The sequence below is a fragment of the Bufo gargarizans genome, chromosome 9 (genome assembly GCF_014858855.1).
Source record: "Bufo gargarizans isolate SCDJY-AF-19 chromosome 9, ASM1485885v1, whole genome shotgun sequence".
NCBI lineage: Eukaryota > Metazoa > Chordata > Amphibia > Anura > Bufonidae > Bufo > Bufo gargarizans.
Genome location: NC_058088.1, coordinates 114074213 through 114090473, shown reverse-complemented (window position 1 = coordinate 114090473; position 16261 = coordinate 114074213). Strand labels below are relative to the sequence as shown.

The window sequence follows — 16261 nt, the reverse complement described above, 5'->3', positions numbered from 1 at the left end:
TCTGTTACGGGACCTCTCTCCTCTGCCTGGGTGCTGGGCCTAAATTTATGAAAATGGACTCTTACAGTGGTGGGTGACGTGAAGCCTGATTCTCTGCTATGATATGAAGACTGATTCTCTGCTGACATGAAGCCAGATTGTCTGTTACGGGACCTCTCTCCTCTGCCTGGGTGCTGGGCCTAAATATATGCCAATGGACTGTTGCAGTGGTGGCTGACGTGAAGCCTGATTCTCTGCTATGACATGAAGACTGATTCTCTGCTGACATGAAGCCAGATTGTCTGTTACGGGACCTCTCTCCTCTGCCTGGGTGCTGGGCCTAAATTTATGAAAATGGACTCTTACAGTGGTGGGTGACGTGAAGCCTGATTCTCTGCTATGATATGAAGACTGATTCTCTGCTGAAATGAAGCCAGATTGTCTGTTACGGGACCTCTCTCCTCTGCCTGGGTGCTGGGCCTAAATATCTGACAATGGACTGTTGCAGTGGTGGCTGACGTGAAGCCTGATTTTCTGCTATGACATGCAGACTGATTCTCTGCTGACATGAAGCCAGATCCTCTGTTACGGGACCTCTCTCCTCTGCCTGGGTGCTGGGCCTAAATATCTGACAATGGACTGTTGCATTGGTGGCTGACGTGAAGCATGATTCTCTGCAATGACAGGCAGACTAATTCTCTGCTGACATGAAGCCAGATTGTCTGTTACGGGACCTCTCTCCTCTGCCTGGGTGCCGGGGCCTAAATATCTGAGAATAGACTGTTCCAGTGGTGGGTGACGTGAAGCCAGATTCTCTGCTATGGGACCTCTCTCCAATTGATTTTGGTTAATTTTTATTTATTTAATTTTTATTTTAATTCATTTCCCTATCCACATTTGTTTGCAGGGGATTTACCTACATGTTGCTGCCTTTTGCAGCCCTCTAGCCCTTACCTGGGCTGTTTTACAGCCTTTTTAGTACCGAAAAGTTCGGGTCCCCATTGATTTCAATGGGGTTCGGGTTCGGGACGAAGTTCGGATCGGGTTCGGATCCCGAACCCGAACATTTCCGGGAAGTTCGGCCGAACTTCTCGAACCCGAACATCCAGGTGTTCGCTCAACTCTAATCATCAGCGAAAATAAAATGGCTGCCGTCCTATTCGTACATACAAAACCTGTCCTAATCACACAGGATAAATTACTTCACAACACTGAGGTAAAGAGCTGCCTCATCCTCCGCTCTGCTCTGCTTGTCAGGAATTATGATCCTGAATACAGATGATAAGATCTTCAGCTGAATCTCTGTAGGAATGGAGTTCATGAGAAGACATGAAGTACAGAGAATACACACAGGGCAGACTGTGGTAATGCATACCTCCCAACATTAGAAAATTGTAGAGAGGGACAATATGTGTGGTGTGCTATGCACGACGCAGCAATTTTTTCCATACTAGGCCACACCTCTAACATAATTATACACACCCAATCCCTTTAATGGCGCTACATAGTAGTTATTCACCCTTAGTGCCATCACTCAGTAGTAATGGCCACACTGTGCCCCTTTCACAGTAGTCATGCCCACACGTGCCCCCTTCACAGTAGTTATACCCATATGCGCCTCTTCTCAGTAGCTAGATCATCAGTTTTAAAAGGGTTGTGTCACTTAAGCAAATGGCATTTATCATGTAGAGAAAGTTAATAAAAGACACTTACTAATGTATGGTTAATATCCACAATACATTAGTAAGTGTCTTTTATTAACCTTCTCTACATGATAAATGCCATTTGCTTAGATAAGACAACCCCTTTAAAATCTCAAAAAAAGAAAATTAAGCCAAGATATGTGCCCCCTTCACAGTAGATATGTACAGTAGTTATGCCCAGATATAAAAAAAAAGACTAAGGGGGTAATTTATCAAACTGGTGTAAAGTAGAACTGGCTTAGTTGCCCATAGCAACCAATCAGATTCAACCTTTAATTTTGGACAACTCTTTTGGAAAATTAAAGAAAGAATATGATTGGTTGCTATGGGCAACGCTTCTACTTTACACCTGTTTGATAAATGACCCCCTAAATACTCACCTGTTTTCGTCTGACGATCACAGCTCAGCTGCCGGCGCTCCCGAGCAGTGGCTGCAGCGTAGGAGAGAAGAGACTCATTCCCAGTCTTCCCTGCGCGATGTGTGACAGATATCATGGTGCTGCTGTGGAGCACCAGCAGCTGAGAGGAATGGCAAAGCAGGGAGTGGGCGTCTGCCCCGCCCAACTGGCGTACACGGCGCAAAACTGGCCTTGCGACAAAATATTGTCACACGGCCAGACAGAAAAGGGGAATTGCAACACTTTTTACTTCTAAAAACGTTACAAGTCCCTTAGTAAGTGTGCCCCACTATGTAGACAAGTTTAGTTTAGAATTTGAATCTGTCTTAGGGTACTTTAACACTAGCGTTTTTCTTTTCCGGCACTGAGTTCCGTCCTAGGGGCTCAATACCGGAAAAGAACTGATCAGTTTTATCCCCATGCGTTCTGAATGGAGAAAAATCCATTCAGGATGCCGTCAGTTCAGTCACTGAACTGCGTTTTGGACGGAGGAAATACCGCAGCATGCTGCAGTATTATCTCCATCCCAAAATACCGGATCCGGCATTAATTTACATTTAAATGTATTAGTGCCGGATCCGGCATTAAAAATACTGCAATGCCGGAACCGTCTGTAAAAATGTGAAAAATATATATAACGGATCCGTTTCTCCGGATCCGTCTACAAATGCTGTCTGTTTGCATGCAGATTGCCGGATCCGGCAGGCAGTTCGGCGACGGAACTGCTTGACGGATCACTCTGCCGCAAGTGTAAAAGTAGCCTTAGGGCTCATGCACACGAACGTATGCCCTGCGAGACCTACGGTCCGTGAGCGGGCCATATGTCCCGAAGCGGCATAAATCGAGCGCACAGCATCATAGGTTACTATGACGCTGTGCGCATCGGGCCACCCATAGGGCTTTTGTCCCGGGGGTGGCCCGATGCGCACAGCGTCATAGTAACCTATGATGCCGTGCGCACGATGTATGCTGCTCCGGGACATATGGCCCGCTCACGGAGGGCATACGGTCGTCTGAATGAGCCCTTATTCAGCACCAAGATGGACATTAGGGCATCAGAAGGTTAAATCACTGGGCTATGAGGCAGTTAATTTGGCTGCTCAGCACCTGCTGCCATTGATCTACATAACAGTCTCCACACCCTTTTTCACAACTTGCTCTGGTCAATGGCTTCCTTGCGGCTCCCACGGCTTTGCTGTCCAGAGAGAGATGCTGGTACTGACCTGGTGCTTGGTGCGGAGCTCTATCATGCAGTATGTAGCGGCAGTGCTCTTTTGGGACTCCTAGGTTTGGCCATTTGTTATAGCTGCAGTAATCGGAGAAAGAGCCAGGCAACAAGGATGGGTTGGCGAGTTCTTCTGGCCAGTGCCTTGGTCACTACAGGTGTGGCTGGGAAGTATCTTCTAATAAACTTCAGTAGCTGGTATATGTAGACAGAATCCTGCACGTGGCCGTGCTATGGTTCACTATTCCACATAAGAGCGCTTCCATAGGATGTGGTTTCTTCTGTGCCTCTACGTGATCTCAGTTGTATACTTTGATGTATTGTCATTATTGTTTTTAGGGAAGAATAGCTCCTGGCTAAATGGCACCTGATGGAGCCTACGCTGCTCTGAACTAGGGCGCCATACATCCTCCAGGCAATGTAAGGGCCTAGTGCTGGAACGCCACCAGTGTATACTGCAATTTCACAAGTCATTTTATGGGGGTTGCTTACAAAGGTCTGCTTTTTACACCTGTCTTTGTTAACCCCTTTGCTCTGCTGGCTGATGTGCATAATTTTATGATGAGGAGTCCTCCTCACCATAAGGGCTCATGCACACGACCGTATTTTGTGTTCAGTATACTGGCTGTTTTTTTAGTTCAGTATGCGGAACATATACTGAACCTTTCATTTCAATGGTTCAGCAAAAAATACTGAAGTGTCTCCGTGTGCGTTCTGCTTCAGTATTTCCGTGCCGTGAAAAGATAGAACATGTCCTATTCTTGTCCGCAAATCACGGTGCTTGGCTCCATTCAAGTCAATGGGTCCGCATAAAAAAACTGAACACATACGGAAATGCATCCGTATGACTTCTGTATCCGTTCCGTTTTTGCTGAACCATCTATTGAAAATGTTATGCCCAGCCCATTTTTTTTCTATGTAATTGCTGTATATGGCATACGGAAAAATGAAACAGAACAACGGATCCGTAAAAAACAGACCGCAAAACACTGAAAAAGCAATACTGTCGTGTGTATGAGGCCTAAATGAGGTGAACTTCTGGCAGTCAGTGCGCCAGGTGTAAAAACGACTCCAGCCCCTGACTGGAGTAGTTTTTTGCCAACATTTACACCTTTCTCCAGATGTAAGGCCTCTTTCACACAAATGTGACGGATTAGGTCTGGGTGTGTTCAGTGAAATTCGCACCATTTTTGCAAGCAAGTTCAGTCAGTTTTGTCTGCGATTGTGTTCCGTTTTTTCCGTGTGGCTGCAATGCGTTTTTCATCCGTGTGATAAAAAACTTAAGGTTTAGAAACAACATCTCTTAGCAACCATCAGTGAAAAACGCATTGCATCCGCACTTCCGGATGATATTCGTTTTTCACTGAGGCCCCATTCACTTCTATGGGGCTAGGACTGCGTGAAAAACGCAAGATATCGAACATGCTACGTTTTTCACGCAGAACTGATGCGTGAAAACAACGCTCATGTACACAGACCCATTGAAATTAATTGGTCAGGATTCAGTGCGGGTGCTCTGCATTCTCTTCACGCATCTCACCCGCACAGAAAACTCGCTCGTGTGAAAGTGGCCTAAATGTTGGTAAATTTATCCCACGGCTGATTTTATTTTATTTTTTTCCCCCAGTCCCCGCCACCCCCTCGGCACTCCCAAGTGTTGACCATGGCACAAAAACGTTTGTAAATGACCCACATGGCCTTGGAGGGCAAAAAACCTATAGTGAGGTATTTGGGCACATTTAGTAAGGTCGGCCTTTTACGCCAGTCTTAGTTTGCCCCTCTGCGCTGCTGCTAGATGCGTGTAATTTATGACGAGGTGTGCATCATAAATTGGGCACATCTGTGGACGGGCTGGTGTAGTTTTTAGCTTACATGTACGCTTGTTTCCAGGTGTAAATGTAACCAAATTTGCTGGGGTGCCTGCCCCGCCCTTGTCACCCCCAACTGGCTTACAAGGCACAAAATCGGTCGTGCACTAAAATTGTGTTGCACAGCCGGACAGAAAAGTGGACATGTGACACTTTTTACGTCTAAAAAAGTGTCACAAGTCCATTAGTAAATGTGCCCCATTGTGTTTTCACATTTGCTAGATATTGCATGGTCACATGTGGCATCATATAGCCGAATAGAAATACATGGTGCAGCGCTGTGATAATCGCCCACAGCTAGGGATGAGCTAATTTTGTGTTTTAAAGTCTGGTGTACAAGGTTCGGGTTATCAAAGAATTCTACTATGGATTCCGCTATCTCGGACCATATAAGTTATGGTGCGTGGTAGGGGAATCCATAACGGAATTCTTAGATAACCCGAACCTTGTACGCCAAACTTGATACACAAATTGCGAATTTGTATGCAGAAAGTCTGTATGAAATCTGCACCAAAACCACACAAAAAAAAAACGACGACACGGACATGCAGCATTATAATGCCATGTGGTCCTGTCAGAGAAGCAGAGTTCAGAATGGGAAATCGCATCTCCACATGCAGCCTGCTTCCCGCTGTGAACTCGCTCATGTAAGACTGGCCTTAAAAGGGGTTTCTCGCCCATATTCATTGGGGGACACAGGAACCGTGGGTATAGCTATGTCCTCTAGGAGGCGTTGACACTAGTAAAAGCTGTTAGCTCCTCCCCTTACAGCTAAACCCCCTCCAGCCTGGAGAGAGAGCTTCAGTTTTGTTCTAGTGTCAATAGAAGGCAAGACCTCCCTGGGGCACCGTGGTTCATATCTCCGGTCTCATGCCCTGGACTAAGCATGAACGACCGGCGGGGCGAATAATAATAATAATTTATCAGCGCCTTGCACTGAGACACGGGCATCGGGTCAGAAGGGGGCAGAGCCTATAAGCGCTCGGATGGTGGGGGCATTGAATCGCAACTCTGGGTACAAGTTGCGGCAGGCAGCGATTCTCCGCATATGATCGGGCAGCAGCCTGTATTCTAGCGCTGCCCTTACACAAGGGTTATTCCGGCAATGCGGTGGTTAACGGACGGCGCACGCATCGAGCGGCTCTGAGAGGGGATGCAGGACCTGAGGGGGGTGGGGCCTTCTCTTCCCGCCACAGCTCTCAGGCAGATCTCTCCGAACATTCTCGGACAGTGCCTCCTGGTTCTGGTAGGAACAGTTGCTCCTCTCCTCCGGTCACTTTATCCCTCCACCCTCAGGGTATCTCCTGTCTCCATCATGTCTGATCCCTCTGGGGCTCTTCCGTGGCCAATAGCTGTCCATTATGCCTGCGCTATATGTCAGGCAAAGTTCCCTTGTGGGCAACAGGATTCTGTCTGCACTGCTTGTCAGGGGCCCTGCCTGGGCCCCCACCTCCCTTCAGCCCATACCGCTGCTCCCTCTCTGGCATCTGAGTTACCTGATTGAGCCAGAACGCTCTCTCAGGCGGTGGAAAACCTTGCTCAAATCTCCCAATCCAACTTATCTATAGTGGGTCGCTTGGTTGAGAATCCGCCACCAGCGCAAGCTGCACCTCCTACAGATGCACCCTCCAGAGCTTCTTGCTCGAGTGACCACCCTAGGTCACTTCCCCTCCCGGTGATTGTCAGCGCACGGCATTCACAAAAGTGTCCCAGGGTAGACCATGTTTCTTCCTCTGACACATCTCGCACTCACAGGTTTTTCTTCTGGGGACGCGCCGTCCGAAGGTGAGGTTGAAAATTCATATTTGGATATGGATACAGAGCAGCCTTCTAAGTTGGCCTACACTGTCGATAGCCTCATTGCTGCCATTCGCGACACCTTCCAGGTTCAGGATGATTCCCCCCCCATCCCCCACTGACCAACAGGGGGTATCCTTTTTCCGTCCAAGACAAGCCTCAGAGGTGTTTCCTCGCCATAATGATTTTTCGGCTGTGATTTCCAAGTCTTGGGATCACCCAGACATGCATTTTTCCACCCCCAAAAAACTGGACATCCTATATCCCTTTCCAGCGGATTGTTCCCACGTGGGCAGTGGGCATCTCCTCCTAAGGTGGATCCACCAGTGGCACGGCTCGCCAAAAATACGGCTATTCCTATAGCCGATGGATCCTTTCTTCAGTCAGCTGAAGATTGTCGGATGGAATCCTTGACGAAGTCGCTCTTTGCTGCTACAGGGTCAGCCCTTAGGCCTGTGTTCGCCTCCGCCTGGGTAGCGCAGGCGCTCTGAGTGTGGTAACCAGCTGGACCAGGACATGGTATCCGAGGTCCCTGCTCAGGATCTCCGATCCATGGCGCGGCTGATCATCCAGGCGGGGCTCTGAGAGGTGCTTGCAGTCACCTTACGCCGCAAGCTTTGGCTGAAGGTGTGGGCAGCAAACGGAGCTTCCAAGTGTTCTTTAGTCTGATATCGCTTTGACGGCGCCCGTTCTCGACTGGACGAATTTTTTTATTTTTTTATCAGATCATTTTTATTAAAGGTTTTACATACAGCCAATTGTTCAGATAAACCATACATTATATGACAATAGGATATCAATACAGTAAAATCAATCATACTTTATCCAAATCAGCACATCAATAACACTGCATCAAATAAACCTTTATTAAATCTCCCAGTCCCCCCCCCCCCCCCCCAACTCCCTTTCCGCGTGGTCATCTCCCTCGACATGGACAAGACTAAATTATTTCTGAAGCCACGGGTGGCAAGAGCACCCATCTTCCACAGCCTAGAGTCAAACGGGCCTCTTACGTTACGGGATCTTTACGTGGCAGGCCCTTTTCGTTGATTCGCTAGTTCCCGCCCCGCGACGAGCTCTTCCGCTGGGGGAGGCGGGTTTACTTCTCAAGATCGATGCAGAATCCGTCCTTTCGAGCACAGCCCTCCTGGCATCCCAGACCTCCTGCGGCTAAGCAGTCCTCAGCCTGAAGGTGCGCCCCTACCCAACAGGGTGGGGGGCCGCCTCCTCCTCTTCAGGACGTCTGGCGGGCCCACGTCTCTGACGCTTGGGCACTCGAGATTGTATCCTCGGGATACATGATCGAGTTCCGGTCTCTTCCCCCGAGACAGGGTTTTGTATTGTGTGGTGTTTTGTTTTTTGTTTTTTTAATCCAGTCTTCCACGGGACCCCGAACAGGCGTCCGCCTTCTCCCAAGCCATTCAGTCCCTTCTGGATCAGGGAGTCATCTCTCCTGTTTTCCCAGCAGAAAGGTTCAAAGGGTTCTATTCAAACCTTTGTGGTCCCCAAAAAGGAGGGCTCAGTGCGCCCAATCCTGGACCTCAAACTACTAAACCAGTTCCTCCGTCTCCAGCGGTTTCGGATGGAATCCCTTCATTCCGTAATTGCTTCTCTGGAGCAGGGGGAATTCCTTTCAGCTGTAGATATCCAGGATGCATACCTCCATGTTCCCATCGCACTTCCTGAGGTTTGCGATAGACTATCATTACCAGTTTGTTGCCCTCCCGTTCGGACTGGCTACTGCACCTCGGGTCTTCACAAAAATCCTGGCCCCTCTTGCAGAGGAATCTTCCTTATACATTATCTGGACGATATCCTCATCAAGGCTCCCTCCTTTGCTCAGGCGTCAAGCTGCATACGGATCACACTGGAAGCCCTTGCTCGCTTCGGGTGGTTGTTCAACCTGCAGAAGTCATCTCTGACCCCCTCAGACTATTGCTCTTTCTGGGTATGCTTCTGGACACGGATGCGGCACAGATTCGCCTTCCTCCGGACAAGCGACTGGCCTTACACCGCTCCATGAGGGTTCTTCTCGACTGCAGACTTCTGTCCATTCTACTGTGCATGAGGATGTTAGGGAAGATGGTCGCCTGTTTCGAGGCGATTCCCTTTGCCCAGTTCCGCTCTCGTACGTTCCTCGCGATCCTGTCCTCCTGGGACAAGTCTTCCAAGAGCCTGGACTATCCCATCCGCCTCTCTCCTCGGGTAAGGTTGTCCCTTTGTTGGTGGCTGTCGGTTCCAGTTCTGGGAAGGTCTTTCCTTCCGATCTCCTGGACGGTTGTTGCCACCGACGCCAGTCTGCTGGGTTGGGGAGAAGTGTTCCCTCCCAGGTCAGTCCAATGCACATGGTCTCGGTCGGAGTCCAAGCTCCCGATCAATGTCCTGGAGCTCAGGGCGATTCTTCTATCCCTCTAACACTGGACCCACCTCCTGAGCGTTCGCCCTGTCAGAGTCCAGTCGGACAACGCCAAGGCGGTGGCTTACATCAACCATCAGTGGGGGAACACTCAGCCTTGCGGTGATGCAGGAATCTGCCAAGATCTTACGGTGGGTGGAAGCCCATGTACCGGCAATTTGGACTTGATGGCCTCAGGGCTCAATCAGAAACTTCCCACCTTCCTCTCCCACGCAAGGGATCTGGAAGCTTGCGGCATGGACGCCCTGATCTCCCCTTGTCAGGGGTTCTCCCTCCTTTACGTGTTTTCCCCCTTCCCCCTCCTGCCCAGGTTTCTACGGAAAATCAGGATGGAGAGCATTCAGACGATCCTCATTCTCCTTCTGGGAGACGTTCCTTGGTCACTGCCACTCAGCTGACATGTTTTTGCAGGGACCTGTCTTCCAGCAGCATTTAAGGTCAGCATTTGACGGTGTGGCTATTGAAACCGCCATTTCAAAGCGAAGAGGTTCTTTGGCGGATGTTATCCGCACTATGATTCAGGCTAGGGAGTCTGCTTCGTCCAGGATTTATTATAGGACCTGGAGGTCCTTCCTGGGTTTCTGTGAAAGTCAAAACATTCTTTTCCTTTTCCTTTTCCTCCCCCCTCGGGCCGGTAAGGACTTTTCCCCCCTCGCCTATGACAGCACCCATGGATAGCATCCGCCCCTTTCCTCAGGACAGGAAGCACAGCCTCCATCATGCTAGTTCTGTTTCCTGACAGGCTGGAATAAAAAACTTTAGACCTAGTACTTTTAAAGGTCCATATCTCTGCCTTAAGCGCTCTTTGAGTATAAATTAGCAGACCACCCCTGGGTTAAAAGATTTGTCGTTGCAATTTCTAAACTTGCAGAAGTCCAGAGTTCCTCCCTGGGATTTAAATCTAGTTTTGTCTGCCTAAGGCCGAATGCACACGGCCGTGAGCGGTCCGTGGAACCGCGGCCTGGATTCCTGCTGAGAGCAGGAGCGCACGGTGTCATTGGTTGCTATGACGCCGTGCGCTCCCTGCTGCCGTCACAGTACAGTAATACACTGGTATAGATCATACCAGTGTATTACTGTATTGCGGCAGCAGGGAGCGCACGGCATCATAGCAACCAATGACGCCGTGCGCTCCTGCTCTCAGCAGGAATTCAGGCCGCGGTTCCACAGACCGCCCACGGCCGTGAACAACGGCCGTGTGCATTCGGCCTTAACTGGGTGACCCTGCCTTCCTTCCAAAGGTTTCGTCATCCTTTCACCGATCTCAGGATGTAGTTTTACCTTCCTCCTGTCCCTCACCGAAGAATCAGAAGGAAAGGGAATTCCATTGCCTCGATGTTAGGTGTCTAACTCAATACCTTTCTTACCTCCTAAGCTTGTGGTTTCCTTTCAGGGACAGAAGAAGGGCTCTCCTGCTTCCTCACAATCTATTGCCAGATATATTAAACAGGCCATTTACCTTGCATATTCCTCTAAAGGGGTTCCTCCTCCTGCCGGGTTTGGAGCACACTCAACTAGAGCGGTGTCTACATCCTGGGCAGAAAGAGCTTCTGCTTCTATTGACCAGATTTGCAGAGCTGCTACGTGGAGTTCTTCACATACCTTTTTTAAGCACTATAGACTGCAGCTTCCATCACAGGAAGGTTTAGGGTTTGGGCGTAAAGTCCTCCAAGCAGTTGTCCCACCCTAGATCTCGCCTAGATATCCATGGGTGCTGTCATAGGCGAGGGGGGGAAATGTGGGATTACACTTACCGGTAATCGTTTTTCCTTGAGCCTATGACAGCACCCGCCTAGGACCCTCCCAAAATACTAAAATAAGAAGGGGAGAAAAAAAATAATATATATATATATATATATATATATATATATATATATAATTTCTGAACATAAATAAAGGAGTATTTATACTATGTTTTTATCAAAAAACTAATATATATAAATATATATATATTTATATATATTAGTTTTATGATAAAAACATAGTATAAATACTCCTTTATTTATGTTCAGAAATATATATATATATATATATATATATATATATATATATATATATATATTATATCTATTATAGATATATTGTGTCCTGTGGTGTAGTCTTTTGTCGCCTTAGTTCTTGGAATAGGACTGTCATGATGGGGGGTTCTACTTCCCTTTTAAAGAGGCTGTGTTTCCTGTCCTGAGGAAAGGGGCGTATGCTATCCATGGGTGCTGTCATAGGCTGAAGGAAAAACGATTACCGGTAAGTGTAATCCCATATTTCTTCAGGGAGTTCCTCCGTACCGTCCTCCTTTACCGCCTTGGGATCTGAATTTAGTGCTCCAGGTTTCCCCCTTTGAGCCTCTGCGGGAGATTTCTCTCCTACTCCTGTCCTAGAAGGTGGTTTTTCTTGTAGCTATCACTTCCATCAGACCGGGTGTATGAGTTGGCTGCGCTCTCTTGTAGAGAACCCTTCTTGGTTCTTCATAAGGATAAGTTGGTTCTCCAGCCCGTTCGTTCCTTTCTTCCGAAGGTGGTCACCGACTTCCATATCAAGGAGGAAATTGTCCGTCCCTCTCCACACGCAAAGGAAAAGGAGTTGCACCATTTGGATGTTGTCAGAGCTCTGAAGATCTATTTAGCAGCCTCTGCTCCCTTCCGCTGTACGGACTCCCTTTTTTGTCCTTCCGGAAGGTCCTGACAAGGGATTGGCGGCCTCCAAGGTGGCAATCGCACGTTGGATTCGGGCTGCACTTGGGGAGGCTTACAACACCCGGGGAAGGGTTCCGCCCTTAGGTGTCACGGCTCACTCCACCAGAGCGGTGGGAGCATCTTGGGCTCGTAGGAATCGCACTTCGGCTGCTCAGTTGTGTAAGGTGGCTACTTGGTCCTCCTTATACATTGACAAAATTTTACCAGGTGCGTACTTTTGCATCGGCGGAGACACTGCCGAAGGCCGCATGGTTTTGCAGGCGGCAGTTTCTTAGATGCCTGCAGGGAAACTTGCTTCCATGGGTCTGTGTGTTGTTGTTTTTTTTCCCTCCCTGTTTACTGCTTTTGGACGTCTCACGGTTCCTGTGTATACCCCCCCCCCCCCCCCCCAATGAATATGGGCGAGAAAAGAAGATTTTTGTATAACTTACCAGTAAAATCTTTCTTGCTCTTTATTGGGGAACACAGCACCGACCCAGTATTGTTGTTCAACCACAGTTGTGGCTCTTACTGGTTAGAACCCTGTTGGGTTTTTGGCATCGTTGGTGTTCCACGTTTTTTCTTGGTTGGCTTGCTTCTCCTACTGCTTGTACACAAACTGAAGCTCTCTCTCCAGACTGGAGGGGGTATAGCTGCCAGGGGAGGAGCTAACCGCTTTAGCTAGTGTCAACGCCTCCTAGAGGACATGGCTATACCCACGGTTCCTGTGTTTCTCCTCCCCCCCCCCCCCCCCCATGAAGAAGAGCGAGAAAGAGATTTTACTGGTAAGTTAAACAAAAATCTCCTTTTTTCAGGTCTCCCATATTAATGGCCTATTTTCAGGATAGGTAATCAATATCAGATCAGCGGAGGTCTAACTCCAAGCACCCTTGACTATCGGAGGATAGCAGAAGAGGCCACAGTGATTAAGTGCCTGAACGAGGCTTTAGGAATTAATGATAAGAGCCTAATGCAAATCTGTTTGTTTTTTCAGGGTTACTCCTGCACTCCACTTTGTGGCTCCTCTCTTCCGATTTCTTGTCCAGTCAGTCCTGGCTATCTTACATTACCTGTGTTTTCATCTCAGTGAGTCATTTTCAGTCTGGTCCTGGCTACATACAGAGGGTGCTGCCTCACTACATCTTCTTCTTTGCCCTTTTTGAGAAAAAAAATAAGTAAAATTATGGCATTTTTTTTACAAGCATTGTTTTTTGGGTGGCGTTATTTAGTCAACATTTTCTTTCAGGCTTTTTGTTTTTAGCCAAGGTAGCAAAAAACACTCAGAATACTGTATTAAATTATCACTATAAAAACACTGACTAGTGTGAAACCACCCTAATGGCATTTATTTAATTTGAATTGGAACTCGTACAACTCAGCACCTGGAATGTCATTTCTAAGGGCCCATTCACATGAAGTTTTTGCCGCTGTTTTTAACGCACTTTCCACACAAACACCTCTAAAAAGCCTCCCAATTCATTTCAATGGGAGGCAGAACTTGCTTTTCTTTTCCCACGCTAAAAAAAAAAACTGAATGGAAAAAAGGAGCAGCATGCTCTATCTTGGAGCGGAATCTGCATTGATTCTTCCATTGTAATAAATGGGAGGCTGAAAATGGGGCTAAAAAGCGCAGATAACCAGTGCAGATTCCACCCTGATTTTTCAGAGCATTTTCAAAATCGGTTGTGTGAACATACCCTAGCAGAATGCATCCAAAAATCCTAGCACAACTTACCTCAGTTTCCTTTTTGAGTGAAATCCGTTGGGTCACTTGAAAGAAATCTGTAGAATCCACCATTACTTAGTGGTCTCTTTACTGAAATGACATCAGAACTGGAGGGTATAAGATATCTGATTACTGACCTCGTCGTCTCCTATGTGGGAGGGAAAAGCAACTAAAAGGCATCTTTCAAGTGAGCGTATTCTAATCCATAAGTATTCTGGCTCTGGATTAGGGTCCATTCACACGTCTGTAGTGTATTGCGGATCCGCAATACACCCGGCCGCCACCCCCATAGAACTGCCTATTCTTGTCTGCAATTGCAGACAAGAATAGGCATGTTCTATTATTTTTTTTATTTATTTCGGAGCCGAGGACCCAAAGATCGGGGGCGCGCTCCGGAAATGCGGATGTGGACGGCACACTGTGTGTTGTCCGCATCCATTCCTGCCCCATATAAAATGAATGGGTCCCCACCCGTTCCGCATTTTGCAGAACGGATGTGGACCCATTCTACGGATGTGTGAATGGACCCTTATGCACGGATTCCTCATATACCATCGGTATTGCTTCAGGATTTGCATGCATATTCTTTCCTCCCTGCATTTTTGATGCAGTCCCATAGACTGTAATGGGTGTATTTAGAAACAAATGCGCACAAAACATGGACATGCTGTGGATTCGAAATACTAACGGAAATTATACGCCCATGTGAATAGCCCTATTAATTACCATTAGCAGTGGATTCTAGTACATAAAATCCAGGCCATACACAGATCTCAAATACACTCATGTAGAAGCTACTAATTAGAATTTCTCAATGCCTGACATAGGAGGATGCCAGGGGGTCATATTCTTATATTCTGTACTTACACTGAAAGAAGTGCCCGGCACAATGAATAACGAAATCAACTGATGAAAACCATTTCTGTAGCCACGATAACACATTTTTTTTCTGCTGTCTGTAGTTTTACCTTTCTAACTAACTCCTTCCTATTGCGTTTCACCCCGCAGACATGGATTCACTACTTCTGTTCAGTGTTGTTCTGGGCGTTTTTCTGTTACTTTTTGGAAATTGATCAACTCTTCAAACGAAATCCATCAGAAAGGTAGTAATAAAGTGATAAAGTGGGAAGAATTATTACCGCAGACGCCATCTTTGTACTAGAGACTAAGCCAACACTATTTAGTATATAATTTTTATTTTTTATTTTTTGGGGGGGGGGGATTACACCTAAAATAGTTATATAGGGGTCATTTATTTAACAAACACACCTATATTAGGTATATTTCTTGTACAAAAGTGAATTTGAACCGCGCTGCTCCTGATCAGTAGAAGAGATTCCTGCCACCAAAAGGCACGCAGAGGCAATCGATTACTGGTTCCAATAACTGCTGCCTCCACGATAGTCAGCGCTAATATTCCCTCTATTTATCAAAGAAAACAGCACAAGATGGTGAAGCTCCGCGATTGCTTTTATCTTCCCATCGCTTTTATTATACTTACAAAAGTCATAAAATCACAAGCGTTTACAATGTAAAACGGTCTCTTTTGGGGATGAGTATAATAAAAGCGATTAGAAGATAAAAGCAATTGCGGAGCTTCACCATGTTGTGCTGTTTTCTTTGATAAATGGAGGGAATATTAGCGCTGACTATCGTGGAGGCAGCGGTTATTGGAACCAGTAATTGCGTCAAAGAACTGTCTGCGTGCCTTTTGGTGGCAGAAATCTCTTCTACTGATCAAGAGCAGCGCGGTTCAAATTATTTTACTACGAACCAGCAGCGCTCAGAATGGGGGAACGGTTTAGGACATTTTAACCTTTTTATATTTTGAGTGGTATTTCTGGCGCAGATTGCAGCGGTGGATATGCCGAAGTTATGTAGTGGCCAGCGCCTCTCCGTAACTTTGGAGGATCAACTACCAACAGCAAGGCCTTAAGACCGTCTAAAACGCTGGCTTTTAATAGATGTGCCCCATAGTCTTTATGTGGTCACTTACCTTTCCACACACTGCGAGTCAATGGTTCCAATGAATATAAGAAACTTTGTAAAAAAATATGAGAGAAAAATGCCTCTTTCTCCCGATCCTGAGCTAAGGTCCCAATTATTGGCAACAAATGTTCGCACCAATGCTTATTCTTGATGGTTGGCCCGTGTAATGCCTTATTTACACAGGCAGTGTTTGGTCAGTGATTTCTTTCAGTGATTGTGAACCAAAACCAGGTGTTGACAGAACAGGCTTGGATGACCATTTCTGACCAAACGCTGCCATGTGGATAAGGCTTAAGGGTGCTGGCACACAGCACAGTTTTGACGCAGTTACTACTTGGTTTCTAAATGTAGTTGGCTGCAATGAATTAAAGGGAACTTATCACCGGGATTTTCTGTATAGAGCTGAGGACATGGGCTGCTAGATGGCCACTAGCACCACCGCAATACCCAGTCCCCATAGCTCTGTGTGCTTTTATTGTGTAAAAAAT

At 47.1% G+C, this 16261-nt stretch overlaps 1 protein-coding gene across 1 annotated transcript in view; it reads left to right on the top strand.

Moving 5' to 3' along the window:
- Nucleotides 1–3246: 3246 nt before the first annotated feature.
- The window catches only part of LOC122919803, a 66340-nt gene continuing 53325 nt past the window's right edge, over nt 3247–16261 (top strand). The window contains exons 1-6 of the mRNA XM_044268991.1: nt 3247–3463; nt 6929–6958; nt 8814–9175; nt 11901–12030; nt 13053–13144; nt 14793–14887. Coding sequence (XP_044124926.1) covers nt 3247–3463; nt 6929–6958; nt 8814–9175; nt 11901–12030; nt 13053–13144; nt 14793–14887 — 926 coding nt within the window. The remainder of the gene's footprint in view (nt 3464–6928; nt 6959–8813; nt 9176–11900; nt 12031–13052; nt 13145–14792; nt 14888–16261) is intronic.